The sequence below is a fragment of the Halichoeres trimaculatus genome, unplaced genomic scaffold (assembly GCF_033239565.1).
Source record: "Halichoeres trimaculatus isolate MK-OKI-2021-1 unplaced genomic scaffold, fHalTri1.1 fHalTri1_scaffold_13, whole genome shotgun sequence".
In the NCBI taxonomy this organism is placed as follows: domain Eukaryota; kingdom Metazoa; phylum Chordata; class Actinopteri; order Labriformes; family Labridae; genus Halichoeres; species Halichoeres trimaculatus.
In genome coordinates, this window is record NW_027437191.1 from 33,890,001 (window position 1) to 33,910,351 (window position 20,351).

Consider the following 20,351-nt stretch of genomic DNA (forward strand, 5'->3'; position numbering starts at 1 on the left):
ATTTTGTTCTCAATAAATTTGCAAATATTTAAAAAGAACACATTTAAAGAAATTGCAAAAATATAAAAGATAAAAAAGGTATAACTGCAAAATTTTTGAAATGAAATTTGCAAAAAAAAATTAAATTTAAAAGATTTTGCAAATAATTCAAAAATTATTTAAGTTAGGAAATTTGCAAAATTTGCAAAAAATTGAAATTTATCAAATCTGCTAACAATTAAAAAAGTAGAAGTAAAAAATTTGCAAAAATTACAAAAAAAATTAGAAAAGTCAGGAATATGCTAAAAGTAAAGAAAATAAAATTATATTATATATAATATATTATTATATAAAATGTCAAACATTCCAAAAAAGTCAATTTTTAAAAATTTAGATTTTTTTTTAGTCTAAATAATACTTGAATTTAATATAATTGATTATATTAGTTTAATAATTTCTATCATGAACAGATGACAATAGCACCCTTACACACACTTTAACACACACTATTAATCAGATTTTAATTAGTGAATGCTCTGATTTTCTCCCCACGTGCCTTTCTTATCACACACCCTGAATGATAAATGTTCGCTCGGGGAGAAGGTGTGTGTTCTCAGAGTTTGTCTTGGCATAAAGAGGAGCCTCCTGTTACAGCTCATTAAAAAACGCACAAAAACCTGGACTCATCGACAAACACGGCTCCTCCCTGCTGGTCCACATTACTGTCCCCTGGGCCCACACTGCACAGCTTAATAAAACATTAACAGTGTTCGCTGTGATAAGGTGACGTCTATAATACCCATCTGTCAGCGTGTGAGCTGTAACTCTGTCAATAGGCAGCAAATAAAGAAAGGGAGGAAGAAAATGGGGCACCAGCAGACACAGAGGGAGGAGGAGGAGGAGGAGGGAGTCAGACCCTGAGGCACAACTGCAGGTAGACACTTTGACTCCTGCTGAAGTGGCTCCTGTGGAGCGCGTCAGTTTATCAGGGAGAGAAAAAGGTAAGGCATTGATCGACACACAATGGAGCCATGTGAGACGCTGGGAAGACGGTGTGTGGAGGTGAGATCCAGATAAGGTGACAACGACAACAGGGTGACGCGCTTTGTACGGCGAGCTGAATAAAGAGCCGTCTTACCGTGGGTAGTTGGTGCAGTACTGGGTGTAGATGTGGAATTCTTCACTCTGAAATAAAAACACATGAGAAACATTCAGAATGTGTCATTAAGGGACATAAAACAGGGAAAGAGGACAACTGTTAGCATCATTTAAAGATGCTATGAGGAGGATCTGTCACGCACGTGTGTGACAACAAGCTAACGTTGTAAGTTTGTACTGTACGTCAGTAGCCAGCTAAATGTAGTGCTATCGGCAGCACGATGTTTGGTACAGTTTGAATAAAGCCTGATCCTGTTTGTGTTTCCACAGCCAACAGTGCCCCCCCTTGGTAGGTGTCGTATAAGTCGGGATCTGTTTAGTCTGGGACCCCAACGAAAGGGTCCCAGAAAGTGGGACGGTTCACCTCGGTTATTCGAGGATTTGTGCTGGGATAAGTTAGTCGAAATGCCACAAAATGTGCGCCGTACCAAGACGTTGAAAACGGGGCTTTGGACGCTCTACCACTTTGGGAGCGGATATGAAGGTAAACTCTTGTAGATATCAGAACCTGAGTTTCCTGAAAGGTGAAAATGTCTGGAGATGGGAGGTGGAGAAGGGAATTATAGTATTATTATACTATATTATACCTAATCATAATGTACACCGCAAACATGTTGACATTTAATCATTTTTTAAAAATTCTAAAAATGTCAAAAGTTCCCCAAAATTTTGCTAATTTTTGATATTTCTTTTTGATTTCATTTTTAAAAATCACAAGAAAATCTTTTAAAAAACATTTAAAAAAGCAAAATTTCAAAACAATTGAATCAAAACAGTTTGCAAAAATTTAATAATTTTTGAAATTCTAAAAAGTTCCAAAAAAAGGAAATAGCAAAAACTTCAACATTTTTAGAATTTCAAAAAGTTACAAAAATAAAAAAGGAAATTGCTACAATATCAAAATTTGTGAAATTCCAAAAAGTTCCAAAAGTTAAAAAATTGAAGTTACAAACATAAAAAAATAAAATGCCAAATTTTAAAAACTTGAAAAGAAATTGCAAAAAAAGAAATTTCCATTTTTTTTTCATAATTCCAAAAGATTGAAATAACAAAAAATTTCAATTCATCTAAAAAATATGAAAAAAAATTAAATCAAAGAAAAAAAATTCTCTTATACTTTGTAAAAATTGTCTTATCATACTTAAAATGAACAACATCCACCTAACAGTCCAGAAAAATGTCTGATTTGAAGTTATTTGAAGACAAAAATGAGGTCTGAATGGCTGTAACACGTTAAAAAAAAAATCTGCCAGTGTAAGAAAAACGGGCTTGTTAAGTTTCTTGAGATTAACATTTATGTTTTAATATTTTTTTTTCTTGAATGTGGCTCAAATTGAGTCTAAAACACTTTGTTTCACTCAAAATAAGATAAAAACACTTCATTTGATTTCAGCTTTTTGCAGTGTAAAGACACAGGATGCTTTGTCTTCCCCCACAACTATTAACCGTCCTTAGTTCCCTATAATTTCACCAGAAATCGCAATTAACATCAGGTCTGCATCAAATCAAGACAATACAACACCACTGCTCACGACTTTAAGAGGATTCATTTGAGCGCTCTTCACTTTCTCCAGGATGCTATTTTTCCTTTAGCAGAAAGAAACAAGGCCACACGTCTAAATCAAGTTTTAAAAGCCTGCTGCTATTTTTCCCTCCTCGAAAGAATGGTCTGAGCACAATGGATGGCTGGAAGAAAAAGTAAGCAGACAAGACAAGAAAACAGGAACGAGAGAAAAGTTTCTGTATTAAGACTAGCTGATAAGATCTCAGTTTTTTGCAGTGTGGTTTAACTGAATCAGCAGGAGCCTTGTTGCTGCTTTTCTCATGTTGACGCACACTCAGACGAGTCACCCACTCTCCTGCGTTCATCACTTCTAATTGAAAACTCAGCTTGTAGCTTATGATTAGTCTGCGCCCCGGCTTTAAGTCTCTGCAGGATTAAACGTCCCCTCACTCTCCATCACCGCCCTCTTAATTGAGGCTTTTCCCACCTCGCATGTTTCTCCTCAGACGAGGTTTCACAGCTGACGTGAATCTTTTTCTCTTCATCTCTACTTTTGTCTAAACTTCATTTTTTTCCACTTATTTCCCCTTTTTCGAAGCTTTCCTGTCGACCTCTCCTCCTCTCTGAGGCCTGGACGTGAACCCTTCACTGGTTGCGTAACCTGAGGGTCTAATTAAACTCTATTTGTGTCCATAAACACTTTGGGGTCACAGGATGTGGAAAAGTATCAGGAAGCAGCTTCATAAACACCAGGCAGATGGCAGGAGTCGATCCTGATTCGCTCCTGACACACACACACACACCAACACACACTCAGAGACAAGTGTACACTCAGGCACAGCATGTAGAGGAGAAACAGTGTGTCAGTGTGTTTGTTGTTGTGGATGCTAACATGTTAGCTTTTTGAGCTAAACCAAACTATAGACACACAAACGACACATCACTGCAAACGTTACTGAACGTCAGAACACACACATACACACTCATACACACACAGACTCGGGTGATTTGTTAGCCTGAGGTGCTCCGTGGGAATCGTCCTAAATTGAAGAGCAGAGCTCTCCTCTTCCTCCTCCTCCTCCTCCTCCTCCTCCTCCTCCTCCTCCTCCTCCTCGTCTCCAGCAGTCTGCCGCCACAGACCAGGACTAAGCACAACCAGATGTGCCATCATCGATTTGCAGTGACACTCACTCACACACACTCCTAATACACACTCTTAATAAGCCTCTGGACTTTGAAAGCAAGACCACAAAATCCATAAACGCTCCTATGGAAGGAGAAACCATGCAGAGCGTGCACGTCTGCACAGAGTCATAAATAGCTCTGATCTATAACATATACTTACATTTTACAAACATACACGCGCAACATTTCCTCTTGTAATCATCAGATTTAAAAGCTACATTTGAGTTTTGAACCCTGAGCTGGATCCTCAACATGATGAGAATCAAAAATATCTTATTTTAGAGAATCAGGAACAAATTACAGAGAAGGTTTGTGCTTTTTGACTGATGGTTTCTAAAGCAAACTGATCCAATCCAGTGAAATTCTCCTTTATCTGTGGAGCACCTCTCATGCACAGCAGCATACAGCTCAAAGTGCTTCACATAGAGCAGGAGTCTGCAACCTTTACTTTTATAGAAGCCATTTTCCCTCAGATTAAAGACACTCTGGAGACACAAAATCTACTTTATCTTAACGATGAGGACTTTAAGGGTTTTAAATTATACATAGTTAAAATATAGTGAATGATTACTACGCAAGGTTTTTTGAATTTATAAAATTGTACATGTGATGTTGTAGTTGTTTTTTTTTAAATAAATTTACAAATATTTAATCATTGTTTTAAATTTTAAAAATTTGGAAAAAGTTCAAAAAAATGGTGCACATTTTTGAATTTTTTTTTTTTTTTTTTTGAAAAATTGCAGTAAAAAATCTTTTTTAACAATTAAAAAATGCAAAATTTCAAATCAATTGTATCAAATAAAATGGCAAATAGGCAATAATTTTTGAAATTCTAAAAAGTTCCAAAATAATAAAATTACAAAAATTACAACATTTGTGAAATTACATAAAACTCCAAAAATGTGAAAAATAAAGTTGTAAAAATAAAAAAACTGAAAACTTTCCAAAACTTTTTAAATAAAAAAACTTCAAAAAAAGAAATTGCCCAATTTTGCCAAATTCCAGAAGATTTAAATATCGCAATTTTGCACTTCATCTAAAAAATAAGTTCTTTAAAAAAAAAAAAAAAACTTAAGAAATTATACTTGGAATTGACGATACATTGATCAGACTGCTAAACAAATCATTTCTTGTTGTTTGTGTGTCTTTTTTAATATTAAAAAAGCAAGATTGCAAAACAATTGAATCAAATAAGTTTTCAAAAATCTAACAATTTTTGAAATTGTAAAAAGTTCCAAAAAAAGGAAATTGCAAAATTCAAAATTTGCAAAATTCCAAAAATTAAAAAAGGAAGTTTTAAAAATTAAAAAATGAAAACTTTCAAAACTTAAGAAAAAAGAAAAAAAGATTTAAAAAAAAAGAAAATGCTAAAATTGAAAAAAGAAAGTTCCAAATTTAGCAAAATTCCAAAAGAATAAAATATAAAAAATGTGCAATACAATTAAAAAATATGAAAAAAATAAATAAAAATAACTTAGGAATACTTTAATTTGAAAACCAAAAGAATAAAAAACATAATGACACTGCTAAACTAATTATTTTTTGTTGTTTACTAATGTCTTCCCACATATCAATCATGTATATTAATCCAGCACGTTGTCAGTTAAATGAATCCATCCACACAGAATTAAAATCAGTATTTTCTTCCAGATGAGTCTTTTTGTAGATGTAGTTATCTTCCCAGGGCTGTAAAACTTGAGGTTAGCCACAGGTGCATGGAAAGTTGGTGGGCTGTTGATGTTGTAGGAGGTGAAGTAGAGCGGTGGCAGGCTTTATTGACAGATGGGATGAAGATTTAGTTCAACTAAATGTTAACACAGGATTTTATTTAGTGTCAGAGTCTTTAATCATCAATACCCTCTGTGAGAAAAATAACTATTCTAAAGAAACAGGAAGTTGGTGAAGAGTTTGTGATTGATGTTGTTGTGACACTTTCTGCAGCATTCCAGTTAATGACAGCAATGACCGTACAGGGAACCAAACAGAGATCTTGTGTATCACCGCCTACGCAGCATCATCAACAAGTCTTTGGTTGCTGCTGTGATCTGTTCAGACTGGACCGCTCTCGGTGAGTCATCAGGTAATCTCTGAACGCCTCAGATCGCTCGATACAGAAACTAAAGATCTTGTTGTAATTGCGCTCAGTGCTGCAGTCAGCGTGTAGCAGCACATAAAACACTTTAAAGGCTTACTCAACACTTCGCAAGGTTTGGACTCAGAGAGGAACACGAGGAGAGACGGGACGATTATCACAGAGCAAACAGAGGAGATTTACAGTCAGATCTGTCTCCTCTTCAAACGCAGAGCCGGGCTGTGATTCTTGGCTGCAGGAGAATTAGCTGCGTGTGTGTGTGTGTGTGTGGGAGTGTGTGTGTCAGATAGTGAAAATGCAGGCTTCGTGGTTTTTCTTTGCAACTATGACTAACCTTTAGCATTACAAAAGACTGCTCTGGTTACAACCCGTTTACCAGAAAACACACACACACACACAGACACACACACACACACACACACACACACACAGACGGGATGGAAGTCCTCAGAGGTCTCAGTTTAAAGCGGGGCGTCACGGTTGAAGGTGACTGACATTTCTACAGACACGGGGAATGTTTTAACAGACTTCTTCCTGGAAGTAAAGTGAAGCTGAGCTAGCACAGGAAAAAAAGTTTCCTCTGAACGATGACGAGCTAATCTAATACTTGTGTTGGTGAAAATGCAGACTAATGTGTCACTAAGTCAAAAAATGTTGTGGTGCACTCATATTCACCGCTCTCCAGGTGCGTTCACACATGCTGCTCATTTGCATTTTTCTGATTCACTTGATAAAATTATACTTTTTTTTTCTTTCTGTCTTTTTATTTCCACATTTAAACGTTGAATTGGAAAAGTAGTTTGGAAATTTCAGTCTGTCACTATTTTAACAAACCTCAGCTGAAATCAGATGAGTCACACAGCTTTTTGTTTCAGGCGCTCTGTGGATGGGTTCATCACTTCACACAAACCACTTCAGAGTCTGATTGGACGTGAGCCATAACCACTTCTTCCAGATGATCTCGTTTGTTTTGCTTTTCATCAGAGTGCGATCGCCGTGTTCACGTGTGTCCAAACAAACTGGGTCAAGTATTTCAGCGTCCTGTGTTTGGGAACATCCCTCATCAAACAACCCAGGATTGAAAGCATCTGATACCTGTATTTACATTTCAACTTTCACTTTTTGATCAAAGTCTTTTTTTTTGTAAACCCTTTGATGTTCCATCCAAGAAAAACACACAACTAAAAATCAATTTCTGCATTTTTTATGTTGTCGGAGTGCTTAGATTATTAATCACTGATTAAAAAATCAGAAAAGCGTTTTCAAGCTGTATAGATGACCAAGTTTTACTAAGTTTCAATGACATATAATGTCTTAAAAAACGCTTTATCGAACAACTGAGCAGCAAGTTAAAGGGTTTATTTAACATTCTTTGCTTCTTAACCCTGTAAATCAGGGATCTCAAACTCGTGCCATGGAGGGCCGAGAGGCTACAGGTTTTCTTTCCAACCAAAAACTCCACCAGTTGATTTCACTGATTACCTCACCTTCAAGCAGAGAGCAGGAACTAATCAGTAAAATCAGCTGGTGGTGGAGTTTTTGGTTGGAAAGAAAACCTGCAGCCTTTTGGCCCCCTATAGCAAGAGTTTGAGATCCCTGCTGTAAATCCTGATCCACCAAAAACTAGCTGGAAAATTCCATTTTTTGTTTGTCAACTAAGATGTTAATTAACTTTTTTTTAACTAAACCCACTGAAAATATTGCTTAATCATTTTGTTTATAATAAATTTTCTTGTATCACATATGACGAGTAAAGAAAGAAAAAATTAGGTTACTTGATTAGGGATGGGTACCCTTCACTTTTGAAACGACACGGTACAGATGTCCGGTACCTGGCAATCAGTACCGGTACTCAACGGTACCAATTTTCGGTACTTTTTTGTTTTTATGTGGTTAAAAAATATCAATTTGTTTAATAATTAATTTTTTTTTTTTCAATTTAACATATTTATTCTTTAATATATCAACTAGCAATGCTGTGTTCATGTCCAGCATGGAAAATCGCCTTTTCTTCTACTCCCTCACAGTCACAAGGATGCGTTTAGGTACCTAAACATGGAACCTGCTACTTTTGACAGAATTTGGTTGGTGCCTGTAAAAGTACCTAATTCGGTGAACCATTGACTGTAATAAAAATGGACGTCATCTTGCTCGGCTCGAACTGAGTTTACCACAAAAACTACTCCCCCTGGTGGCTGGCTGCTGTATAGGTAAAAAAAATCCATCTCCCAAGTCATTCAAGATGGGCTGTGGTCAAACTTTGTTGTTTCTCAAACAGTTTTTAAATGATGAGCCCTCAAAGTCGGTGAACCCCAAAAAAGCCCTTTCAGCTCCCTCTGTTAGAATGAATGGGAGAGGAGGATCCAGCTCCTCACAAGCTGTGGCAGTTAGGCCTCTGCACAAAAAAGTAAAAGTGGTACAGATTTAAAGATGAAATGGATGGATTCCTGACAAAATTTACTACAAGATATCTGATCTTAAGAGAGATTTGGTCAGAATTGTGGAATTTATGAGGAGACGTTTCTAAAAGCTCTGTCAGTTTCACTCCTGAGTTGGCAGCAGTTGGTGATGATGTCACAATGATTGAGAGTTCTGTGCAGTTGGTCATGTGACTCACTGAAGGCGGGAAAATAGAATGTTTAACACACACATTATAAAGGGATGAAATCTTTCTAGTCCAACTTTGACTTTTGTGACTCTGATTCATAGATTGTAAAAAAAATGGACGTCATCTTGCTCAGCTTGAAGTGAGGTCCACTAAAACTGCTCCCCCTGGTGGCTGGCTGCAGTATAGGTCAAAAAATCCATCTCCCCAGTCATTCCAGATGTTAATACACCTGGTAGAAATGTTTCTCACATCTGATTGTTGTGGTGATTTGAAGATATCATTTGACTGTCTTGTATTCCAGTCCTCTTTGTTTCTGAAAAGTTTCGTTTTCATTAGTTATAAGAGGTTAAAAAAGAGGTTTTACGTCACGTTTAACGATGATTGACAGCTGACGTTCTTGTGTATTTTTTTCAGGGATTTTAAAATATGTCAGGAGGTAGAGTCAAGAAGTGATTAGACTCTCGAAAAAAAAATATATTTTTTTTGTCACCCAACATTGAACATCTGTTTGTGTGTTCAGTTGTGAAAGTTGATATTCTGCTGGAAAAACAAAGTTTTAACCAATGTATGCTAACTGTTAGCATATCAATGCATTTTCCAACGTACGTTAGCATCAAGCTAGCGCCAAGTGCAAGGATTGAAAATGAATTCCTTTTAGAAAAGTACAAACACATGAAGTGAGAGGTATGTAAACATGATTAAACTGACTTTGAAGTGTTAGAAAACTACCTTTGCAGCTCCAAAGAAATAAAAACACATACATTTTTAAAGCCTTTATATGATTGGCTACATGGTGTTGTACCAGATACCTTCTCCGTATATCACTGACAGACACTTTAGGCAACTCCAGCAGACACTTCATTCATTTAATGGTTATGGTTATGACCCGGTATGACCCCGGTCCAAACCGCACAGTAAATACCAAAGGGTGTCAGAGTGTTTCATCACACATGCTGTACAGGAATCTGATTGGACATAAATCAGAGGCTTGTGTTGTCAGATTGGGACATCATATGAAAACAGAAGTGTACAGTAACAACATGAATCAGCCAGTAGTGTCATCGTGCTGGTTTGTTTCTGGATTCCAGTTAATTATGCTGAGTGCTGCGGTGGGATGCTGTAAAGCTGCTGCGTCCCAGCTGCTGCTGTATTTAGAGCGTCTGTGATGCTGACGGCTGTTTTTTATAAACACGGTCAGACAGTTGCTCTGTGGTCCTGGGTGTAATTGCAGTCGGGGAGGGAGGGAATGTGAGGGATTTTACAGGAAGTGCAGGAATGCGGGACATTACCATGGGACATAATCATGCTGTGTTTTTTCTGTAGGGGACACGCGCATGAACACACACATGCACACACACATGAACACACACATGCACACACACATGCAGGACTCACAGAGATACAGTGACCAGAGCTGCTGAGTCCAGCTCTTCCTGATGAAGCCCTGCTATTACCCTCCTCCAGTAAAAAAAGGTGATTATAGATCAGCTCAGCCCTTTAAATTCCTCCCCAGTTGTCACTCCTCCCTGCCCTCCTGCTGCTCCTCAAACACACATTCCTCCCTCAGAAATCATGTTACCAACTTCAACAAACTGAGCGGGCTTCAAGCAGCTTCTTCCTCTGATCTTTGTTGACTTTTAGTTTATGATGGAGCGCTGCCTGTTGCTCATTTTCAGGTCAGTGTGTGTGTGAGTGTGTGTGTGAGTGTGTGAGTGGGAACCAGCTGCTCTGACAAGTTCAAACATGGGGAAGGGGGAGGGCTGTGAACGTGGGCAGAGAAACAGACAGGGGTACATGAGACCTTCAAGACAATAAAAAGCCTAACTTTTTTTTTCTTTTTTCTTTTCTTTGATTTTTTTTGCCTGTTTTTTTTTTTTTTTTTAAATTGGGTTGTTTTTATTTCTTTGGGCTTCAAACTACTTATTGACTAATGGGAAAGGTTATTATAGGAAATGACCTTCTTCCAGAGCTTTTTAATATCTGCTTATCTCTGTATTGGGGACAAAAAAAGACATAAATAGAAAAAAAAATATATAAATAAAGAAAGAAAATGTGGAAAAAAGGAATTCAAAATAAGGTAAATTCTTGGACAAAATAATTAATGATCAAATAAATATATAAATAAGTAAATAAATAATATTTTTTTTATTGTATTATTTTAAACCATATTAATTAATTTATTTATGTATTTATATTTATTTATCTATTATTTATGTTTTCATCTTTTTCCACAATTATGTATTGTTTGAAAAATTATTTTGAAGATTTTATATATTTATTTAATAATGCATTATTGCATATCCCGATTTTTTTATTCATTTTTTGTATTAACTTTTTTTTTTTTTTGCATTTTCACATTTATTTATTTACATATTTTTTAATGTAAAAGTATAAATGTAAATGAAGTGGGCAGTCCTTGCTCTACTCATTAAATTATAAAAATATAAATACATAAATGAATTAATAAACAAATAAATCAAACCATCAATAAGAGAAAAAAAGATAAATAAATAATTAAAATATTTTTAACAAACATAAAATAAAAGCACTCCTTTATTTACTTTTTTTTTAATTTATACATGCATTCATCTTTTTTTCCAAGTATTTATCTAATTATTTTTTTTGATGAATTCTGTATTCATTTATCCATTCATTTATACATTTTTTTCTTATTATGCCACTTTTTGTCCCCCATATCTCTGCACTACATGTAGAGGCTCGGTCTGATCCCATCTACTTAATTTTCCCCTTTTTCTCAGATTAAGTTATAGATTTCACCTAAAAATGTACAGTCACCTGGCATCTACTGTTGCCACTACAGAGAGGGGAAGAAATTTGCCACCAGAGAAAGAGGTGTGCTCATGGGAAGGACATGGAGCAGTAATAGGGAAAAGGTGGCACATGCGTCTCACCTTTGATACAAAGCACTCTGCAATGGCCACGGGGTCAGCGTTGCACTTCTCCAGGTCGTGAAGAAGGTCCCTGAAACAAAGAGTAGAAAGAAATGAGTTATTTCACCCTCACTCCCTCATGTCTCCATCCTCTCCCTGGAAATGCATTGTTCTGATAAACACTGAATTTCAGCAGCAAGAGTCACCAGGGGTGCAGAAACCAGGTCTAAGAGCTGTGAACAAATATGAAACTTCCATGAATTCAAACAGGCAGCTCCTGTGTGCATCTGAGCCCTGAATGTGTGTGTGTGTGGAAAACAGGCCACTGTTGGAGTTATTGTTTCATGGTTGGAGCATGAGGTCACTGCAACCGCTTTTAACTGCTTTTATGCTTCCTTTGACTGGTCAGAGTGTGAGGGCGTGACAGCCCAGAGATGAAGAGGTGGGAGAAAAAGGAGTGTGTGTCTCCAGACCACCGCGGCTGACGCTCAACCAACCGTTTTGTCTGGGTACACGCAAACAGCCACGTACAAACACACACGCAGAGTTAGGAGGGGAGCTGGAGGACACAAATATGCACACAGGCTAATTTTGTGAACACACACCTGACTGCAACAACAACAACATCTGCACAAATCAACAAGTGGCCAGGCTGAGGCCACTTCTTTTTTTGCAATTGATGGATAAAAAAAGTAAACCTCTCTTTAGCTCCAGGGACATCAGTTTTGTTAGCTATGACAGCTAACGATTTGTAATACTGAGCAGCCTCAGAAATAAAGGAAAAGAGACAATTCCTGTCCGCTGAAGTCTACGAGTAAAAGTTATGAAATATAAAGGCAGTTGATATAACTGAACTAGAAGAAAGCTGCTCCACTCACACATACTCATCTCATCTGTATTATAATGTTAAGTCTTCAGTTGGAAAAGATCTGATACCGTGTCTTGATGGAAGTATGTGGTACAGAGATCAAACCAATGTCAAAATGTTCGTCTCATTAGGACACAAAAATTATATGCAGACACCCCTGACCTATCTCGAAAAGGAAGCTGGCAATTTGCCTTTCAAAGTAAAATTTAGCCCCATTTTGGGCCTTTTTCAAAAATGATCTCCTCCTTGGCCATAAATGGTATCTGCTTGAAATTCACTCAGATGACAAATTGGACCCTGCTTTACAAAAGCTATGTAGGAATTTGTTGTTTCTCAAACAGTTTTCAAATGGTGAGCCCTCACAGTCGGTGAACCCCAAAAAAGCCCTTTCAGCTGCCCCTATTAGAATGAATGGGAGAGGAGGATCCAGCTCTACACAAGCTGCAACAGTTGGGCCTCTACACAAAAAAAGTAAAAGTGGTACAGCTTTAAAAGTACCACGGATGGATTCCTGACAAAATTTACTACAAAAGTATCTCATTTTTTAGGGAGATTTAGTCAGAATTGTGGCATCTATGAGGAGAGGTTTCAAAACTTCAGTCAGTTTCACTCCTGAGAGGGCAGCAGTTGGTGATGATGTCACACTGATTGAGAGTTCCGTGCAGCTGGTCATGTGACTCACTGAAGGCGGGAAAATGGAATGTGTAACACACACACATTATAAAGGGATCAAATCTTTCTAGTCTAACTTTGACCTTTATGTCTCTGATTATTATAAATATTTTATTTATATTTTATCTACATTTCACAGAGATGTGACTTAGACACAGCTTTAAGTCTCAGTTCTGCAGCCCTGTGTTCAAAGCATGCCATACCTGTTGAAGTGGTAGATGTCCTGGATGTTGCCGAACAGAGAGCCTTTATCCTCAGAGCTCAGAGCCAGACGGGACTGGTTACTGATGGACTCCAGGTAGTCCTGCAAACAGAGCGAGATCTTGTTAAAGCCAGATTTTGATTGACACGTATATTGGCACTGACATGACCCTTACACTGAGACTCCCACAGACTTCACAGCACCAGCTTTAAAAGCCCACAGTCCTCTCTGGTGACTCCATTATTCACTTGAACGTTAATGTGGAAATAATGGTCATAATTCTGGGTTTCTTGAGTGACATTTCTTTTCTGTGTGACTCATTGGAATAAAACTTCAGCAGGAGCAATCGTGACAGTAAAAACTCTTACTCTTGAAAAAAAACAACAAAACTTTGAATTCTATTAATGCCAGTGTGAAACTACTGCTCATGAACTGATTGAAAACACATTTATAAATCTTAAACTTCCAGCTGTTGGCACAGTAACTTTCAGGCGCACAGTTTCTTAAGGTTGTAGTTATGTTGCACTTAACTATGTTAACTTTAACTGAAAATATAAAAAAATTATAAAAAAGGATAAAAAATGTTTTCCTTTTCAATTTTTTCAGACTGTAAGGGAGATTTTGCAGTGATAAAAAGTCAAACTAACCAACACTGATTTTACTGCCCTGACCACATAGTGTAGATATGACGGCCCATTTGTCTTATCTTTGTATTGTTGTTTTGTGTAAACACTCTGATAAGGAAATGAGACAGGTCATCAGGTTTAGTGTAAATAAATCCCAGAGTCTGAGGAATGCTGGGAAACGCAGGTCGGAACATGGCTCTGTACTGAAAAACAGGTAGACGTCTATTTTAGGCCATTTTGCCCTTTAGTTCTTCCATCACTGTCGTTAGTGGGATCACAGATACAGCAGCAGCCTCAGGGCTCAGACCAGAGAGAAAACAACAAAAACTACTGGACTATCACTACCTCTGCTAGGAGTATTTCTGTTACTGTTGGTCAGGAGCGGGGGTCTGCAATCTTTACTTTTAAAGGAGACATTTTCCCTCAGCTCACCTTCATTTAAAACACCCTGGAACAACAAAATCGACTTAATCTTCACAATAAAGACAATGAAGTGTATAAATTTCAATATTTCGACTATTTATCTACACAAGAAGCTTTTTGAATTTATAAAATTGTACATGTCATGTCTGAGTTTGTTATTTTTAACAAATTTGCTAATAATTCAAAAATGTTTGAATTCTAAAAATATGAAAAAGTTCAACAAATTTTTGAAAAATAAAATACTTGTAATTTTTGCAATTTTTTTATTTTTTTAAAACGGGTTGAAAATTTGCATGAAACTCTTTTTTTCAATTAAAAAAATGCAAAAGTTAAAAAAAATCCAAATTTAATAAACTTGAAAAAATTGACATTTTTGAAATTTCAGAAAGTTGCAAAAATTAAAAAAAATATATAACTGCATAAATTTCAAAAACTTTTGATGCTAACACTTTTGAAGTGTTAGCAAGTCTTTCTGTGGTAATCCAACACTGTGTTTATGTTGATTATGTGCACTGCTAATTATTAAAGTCTTTAACTTCTGCAAAACAGAAGCATGAAAAGTATCAGAAATGAGAGATTTATAGCAGGTGAATCAACATTTGAGGATAGCTAACAACATGTAGTTCTAGCTAGATGTTCAACTTAGCCTAGCAAAAATGATATGACTGAGTGTTTTTCCACTGAAAGTAAGTTTAGGTAATACGTAAACAGAAAACATCAAAATAAATCTGTTAAAACACAATTTACCTGTCACTAACACAGAACTTGCCCTAGTAGCTGTTGATTTTAGATTAGCTTAGCTGAGTTGTTGATGCCCATTATCTTTTGGGTTAGGATTCCAAACCGCTGTAATAAAACAAAGATACTAATACATCTATTTACTGTAAGTGGTACACAGTAACAGTAGTAATAAAGATATATTATATGTTCAGCAGTACTAAGAAATAACATCATATTTCATGGCTGTTAGTTGTAAAATGTATAGTTTACAGGCAAAACTCTGCTCATCATCATAGTACTGAAATCTTTGAAAACAAATATTTACTTGGGGAAAAAATGGAGTCATAACATTTCTTTATTGACTTTTCTTCTCTTTTTGTTTCTTCACAGCCTCCAGTCGACTGATCACAATCTGACTGAGGCAGCAACACTCGGCTCCTGCTTATGCAGCATTTCTCATATCTAAAACACACCTGCACAACGAGGGCATTTCAAACACCTGTGTACACACCAACACACACATCCACTGACGGATCAGCAGCTGTATTTAAGCTTTACACAAGGAGCAGGGATGGATAGGGGCTCAGACGGTTAGAGCATCCAAACAGCAGCAGAGCGGTTACAGAAACTGTGTGTTTCAAGCTATAACAGAGAGGAGGTAATGTTCCACGTGATGTTTTATGTATTAATCTATCATTATCATTGTAAAGGCTGAGTGCTCCTTTAAAATGAAGGGAGGGAAGCGATGTAAAAACAGACTATGATCTCATCTCTAACAAAGAATGAGGAGAATGTCGGCCATCTTGGATGTTTCAGGCTTGGAAGCTTCAGGCCTGGATTTTGTTTTTAAGTTATGTAAGTTACACGATAGGACGAGCTGCTGAAGTTATGTCAGGGGTCAGTCTGAGGGGTCGTGTTTGGATTTTGTCAACCATCAGCGCTGATGTGTAATGTGAGGCTTTATTAGCTGTAGGGTCAGCGATCTGACCCGGACCAAGACGTTCACTCATCACACCCAGCTGTCAGGGATCCACACACACCTTCAGGCTCACTCCCTGCTACGCAACAGTCCCAACACGCTCCAACCTGAGACTCGCTGGTGTTAACCATTAACCTCAAGCAGATCCCTCACTCTGCACCGCAGTAGGAAGCCAATCCTCTGCACCAAACCGAGCGTGAGGATCCAAAACGTTCAAGCCATGCTCTAAATTTGTCCCAATTGGTGGTGTGGTCGAGGTCAGAGGGCGGAAAATGGGAGAAGAGAGGAAGAGGTGGAGGGACAGGGAGATCAGAGATTTGGGGTTTGAGGTTGTTTGTGGTGATCACACCCAACAACAAACAACAAACAACTTACTTACAGCGTGAAGGTTACACACAGAAATGTACGGACGAGAACACAGGCGGACAAACTGGAGGCAATTTTCAGACTGGTTAAGATTTTAAAGTAACTCACTGGCTCTATTACTCTAAATCTACTGATCGCTAAAAAAGTGATTTTAAACTTTTGGAAGTCTGACCCTGAGCCCTGTTTGAAACCTGGTTAACTGACCTCACATCTGTACTGCACATTAGAGAGCGACACAGGAGTGGGTTTTCACCCGGTAAAATGACTCCCACTCCCTTACATTGAAACTGATTTAAGTTTCTTCCTATTCTTTTTTTAGATTACTTTGTGTTACACAGCTTTATTTCACAAGATCAGTTCAGGTTAAGTTAAAAAATGCTGACCTTAGTGTAACAAACCCAAACATACGAAGCTTCATTATACTAATTTATTGAGCAGTTGTTACTGTTAAGCATTGACGATGCTTTGATGTTTTAATCATAAAAAAAAAAATAAAAACTATGGATGCACTGATGTGAAAAATTTGGCCGATAACCGATATTTACCAATATCAATATTGGTAAAAAAAAAAAAAAAAAAAAAAAGATGATGTAGGTAGTTTAGAGGCAAAGAGCGGCGCCATTGTGAGAAAAGACGACCATGGAGAGGATCAAAGGATGGAGCGCCGAGATGAATGTAATCAAAAAAGTTTGTTTTGTCTGTTTTTTGGATCAAAAACAGGACGAGAGACATAGAAGAAGAGAAGTCACTCTTCTTAGATAGTTTTAATGTTTACATCGTCAGAGAAAACTATATCATGTTGGTCTAGAAAGGTCGTTCAAGATGCTCTGAAATGCCGGCAGTGAATGAGTAAATATCGTCTGACACTGATATTGATACCAATATATTGTGCGTCCCTAAAAAAACTGCAACAAGCAAAAGAGCTGTCCAGTTCTGAGAGTTTAATAAATCGCTCCTTACTTCTTACTTTGTGTTTCAGATCAGTTTTTAGCACATCCGATTCTCCGCCAGTGTTTACTCCCTCCATTGCTGTTGTTTTTTGAATTCTGGTGAGAGTCAGCAGCAAGGAGCACTGTTGGCTTCTGGGAAGTGTAGTTCTTTTCACTTGCATAATGTTGGGTTCCACTTGTATTCGGAAGTCAGAATTTCCGAGTTCCATGCGGAACCAGCTCTACAGCTGGAGGTTGGAATTTCCAACTTGTAAATCGGAAACCCACACTACCCCCGAGTTCCAAGTAGGAAATTACAAGTTCGAAAAACAGTTATTAAGGGGCTGTTTACACAACAACGGTTTTAGGGTGAAACGCAAAAGTTTTGTTGCGTTTCACGCGACCTAAAACGCAAACTTTTGAAAACAGCCTCCAGAGTGGAATTTTTGTGAAACGCTGCCAACACCGTTACCGTGTTAACAATAAGCCGGAGACGCTGACGTAACACTTGGCTTCACGCGAGTGCATACAACAGTCCAGTTGTTAAGATCATCGCAAACTACCGTGTTGTGCCTGTGCTGCTGAATCTGCTGACTGTCTTTCAACAAAATTAGCATCGGCGTTTCCGTGTAAACACAGAATCTTTTCGGTCCGTTTTCACCTAGTTTTAGCGTTTTCAGATGAAACGTTGTCGTGTAAGCGGGGCCTCAGCTCCTGTTATATTCCTTTTAATATAGAATCTCTGTCTAGTGTTTGTCGCAATAAATCAGTCATGTATATATTTAATTCTTCTATGTTGATATACAGAAATATTGTTATCAAGGCCAGTATTTCCGACTTAGCAACTGGAACGCTTTTAACTCGGAAATGACATCATTCCCACTCCCGACTTCCCAGTTCCGAGTACAAGTGAAACGCAGCATTACAGTGTAGGCGTATTGGAAATAAACTACGTAACTATGGCGCGTGTCACATATTATATTTTATCTTCCTGATTGGTTCTTGCTTCTATTTACTTTTTATCCAGTACCGTTCCGATCACGTGATTAATAGTAAAGTTGACTCCCATCCCGCGGGACTCCCCTCTTTTTTCAAGAAATACTGATTAAAAGCCCTGATTTGTATGTTTTGTTTTGGTTTGTTTTTACATTTTTTTTCTTTTTCTGCCTTTTTCTCTATATGCTGTAAAAACCTTTGAAAATCTTAATAAAAAAATCTGTTTATCATTCATTTTTACCCATCAGGGCCACCGTACAGCTGCATTTAACCCTCTTCCCAATCCTGTGGCACACTAATGTCTACTGTAACTCCACCAAAATCACACACACACACATTCACACACAGCCTGGGTCTAACTGTGTGTGTGTATCTGGACACCATGCTGACAGATGAAACACAGGTGAGCCCAGGGGAGTCTGGGTAAATATTTGTGTTAAGGCTGTCACACCCTCCTCCACAGCAGGAAGCAGCGCGGGCTGAGGGGTTATTGAAACAGGGGTTTGCAGCAGCAGCTTTAACAGGACGGTGCTGATAATAGCCGGGTTAGCCGGGTCAGAGCTGGACTTAAACGCCATGTTAAAAGCTCTTTTCATGCAGATACAATCAGTGCAATCCATCCTCTGAGCACTCACTGGAACCGTCATTTAAGGGGTGAAGAAAGACTCAATGCATGTGAAGAATTAGCTGTCCTGCTCTGTAAGTGAGGTCCTGCAGGACTGGGTGGTCTGCACAAGTCTGGCGGCTGCAGAGGGTTATTAAGTCGAGCTCCTGAGCTCTGTTCAGTGTTTTTCTAACCTACTTTAGATGTTGTTATCTTCAAGATAAATCCCTCTAACTATTTTCCTCCCTCTTTCCTTTTCTCCTCACCTACAGAGAGGATGACAGGAAGGAGGAGCAGGAGGGGACGGGACATCGATCAGGGGTGACAGGCCAAAACCACAAAACCTAAGACTTAATCCTGCTGCGTCCTGTGGGAATATGAGTTTCCTGCTCCTTTTTTACTACGGAATGAACCTTTTTAACCCCGAATAACAAACACAGTCACAAACTAACTCACACATGCAATCTCGGGGGAGGGAGGAAGCACTGCAAGGAGGGAGGAGATGGAAAAAGTGGCAAAGCTCCAACACATGCATGCAAAATAAAAGAATATCCGGAGCACGCATGCAAAACATGCATCACATGTGTGCAGCACATTGATGGATTCATGGGGAACCAAAAACAGCTGAATAGAGACACAAAGAGTAACCTTTGATAAAAACCACTACACCCAGTTCTTAACAAAGCAGCTAAAGCTCTGACCAGAGGCAATGTGTATCTGAGTTCAAAGACAACCTCAGAAAAAGGAGTGTGTGCATTCAGTAATGTGTGTGTGCGTAAAAGAAAAAAAGTTTTGAATATGTGCCTGTGCCTGCAGCACAATGGCAGCGGTGTCGTGTATCTCGGCCAAACCCCGCCTGTAAGCGCAGGTGACCTTATTGTGTCGGAGGTTTCCCAGCAGGCAACGAGCAGTGTGTGTCACGTGTGGGAGGAAAACCACCAAGACCTGAAGGATGTGTGTTATCTGGTGATTTAAAGCCCCCCTCTGCACTCCTGCAAAGACCAAGGTCAAAGAGGCACTGGAATGAAACGCATTTATGACGTTCAGCAGTCAGGCCCCAACCTGGTCCTGCTTTGGTCGTCTGCTCTCATTTCTGCATCCATTCATTGGGCCACTGTTTCCCACCCTCAAATGTGCTCAAAAACTCACCAAAATCAACACACACCTCATATTTGGCTGAAATTTTGGCCCCCAAAATACCAAAATGTGCTCTCTAGCTCCACCTAGGCACACTAAAACGGCTGTAACTGGCAGTAGGAATGTTGTAGAGAGATCAAACCAATGTCAAAATGTTGGTCTCATTGTGATGCACAAATTATATGCAGACACCCCTGACCTATCTCAAACAGGAAGCTGAGAATTTGCCTTTCAAAATAAAATTTGGCCACATTTTTGTCTCTTTTTCAAAAGTTATCTTCTCCTAGGCCATAAATGGTATCAGCTTGAAATTTGCTCAGATGACAGAGTGGGCCCTGCTTTACAAAAGCTATGAGGGAATTTGTTGTTTCTCAAACAGTTATAGAATGACGAGCCCTCAAAGTCGGTGTTG

The 20,351-nt window shown here is 38.2% G+C and overlaps 1 protein-coding gene across 3 annotated transcripts in view; it reads right to left on the minus strand.

The window, feature by feature from the left end:
• Positions 1-20,351, minus strand: part of LOC141801717 (pleckstrin homology domain-containing family G member 1) — a 104,135-nt gene that overhangs the window by 13,687 nt on the left and 70,097 nt on the right. For all 3 annotated transcript variants that reach the window (XM_074684909.1, XM_074684911.1, XM_074684910.1), the window contains exons 3-5: positions 13,161-13,261; positions 11,439-11,508; positions 1,118-1,164 (exon numbers count right to left, since the gene is read on the minus strand). In XM_074684909.1, the coding sequence (XP_074541010.1) occupies positions 1,118-1,164; positions 11,439-11,508; positions 13,161-13,261 (218 nt within the window). The remainder of the gene's footprint in view (positions 1-1,117; positions 1,165-11,438; positions 11,509-13,160; positions 13,262-20,351) is intronic.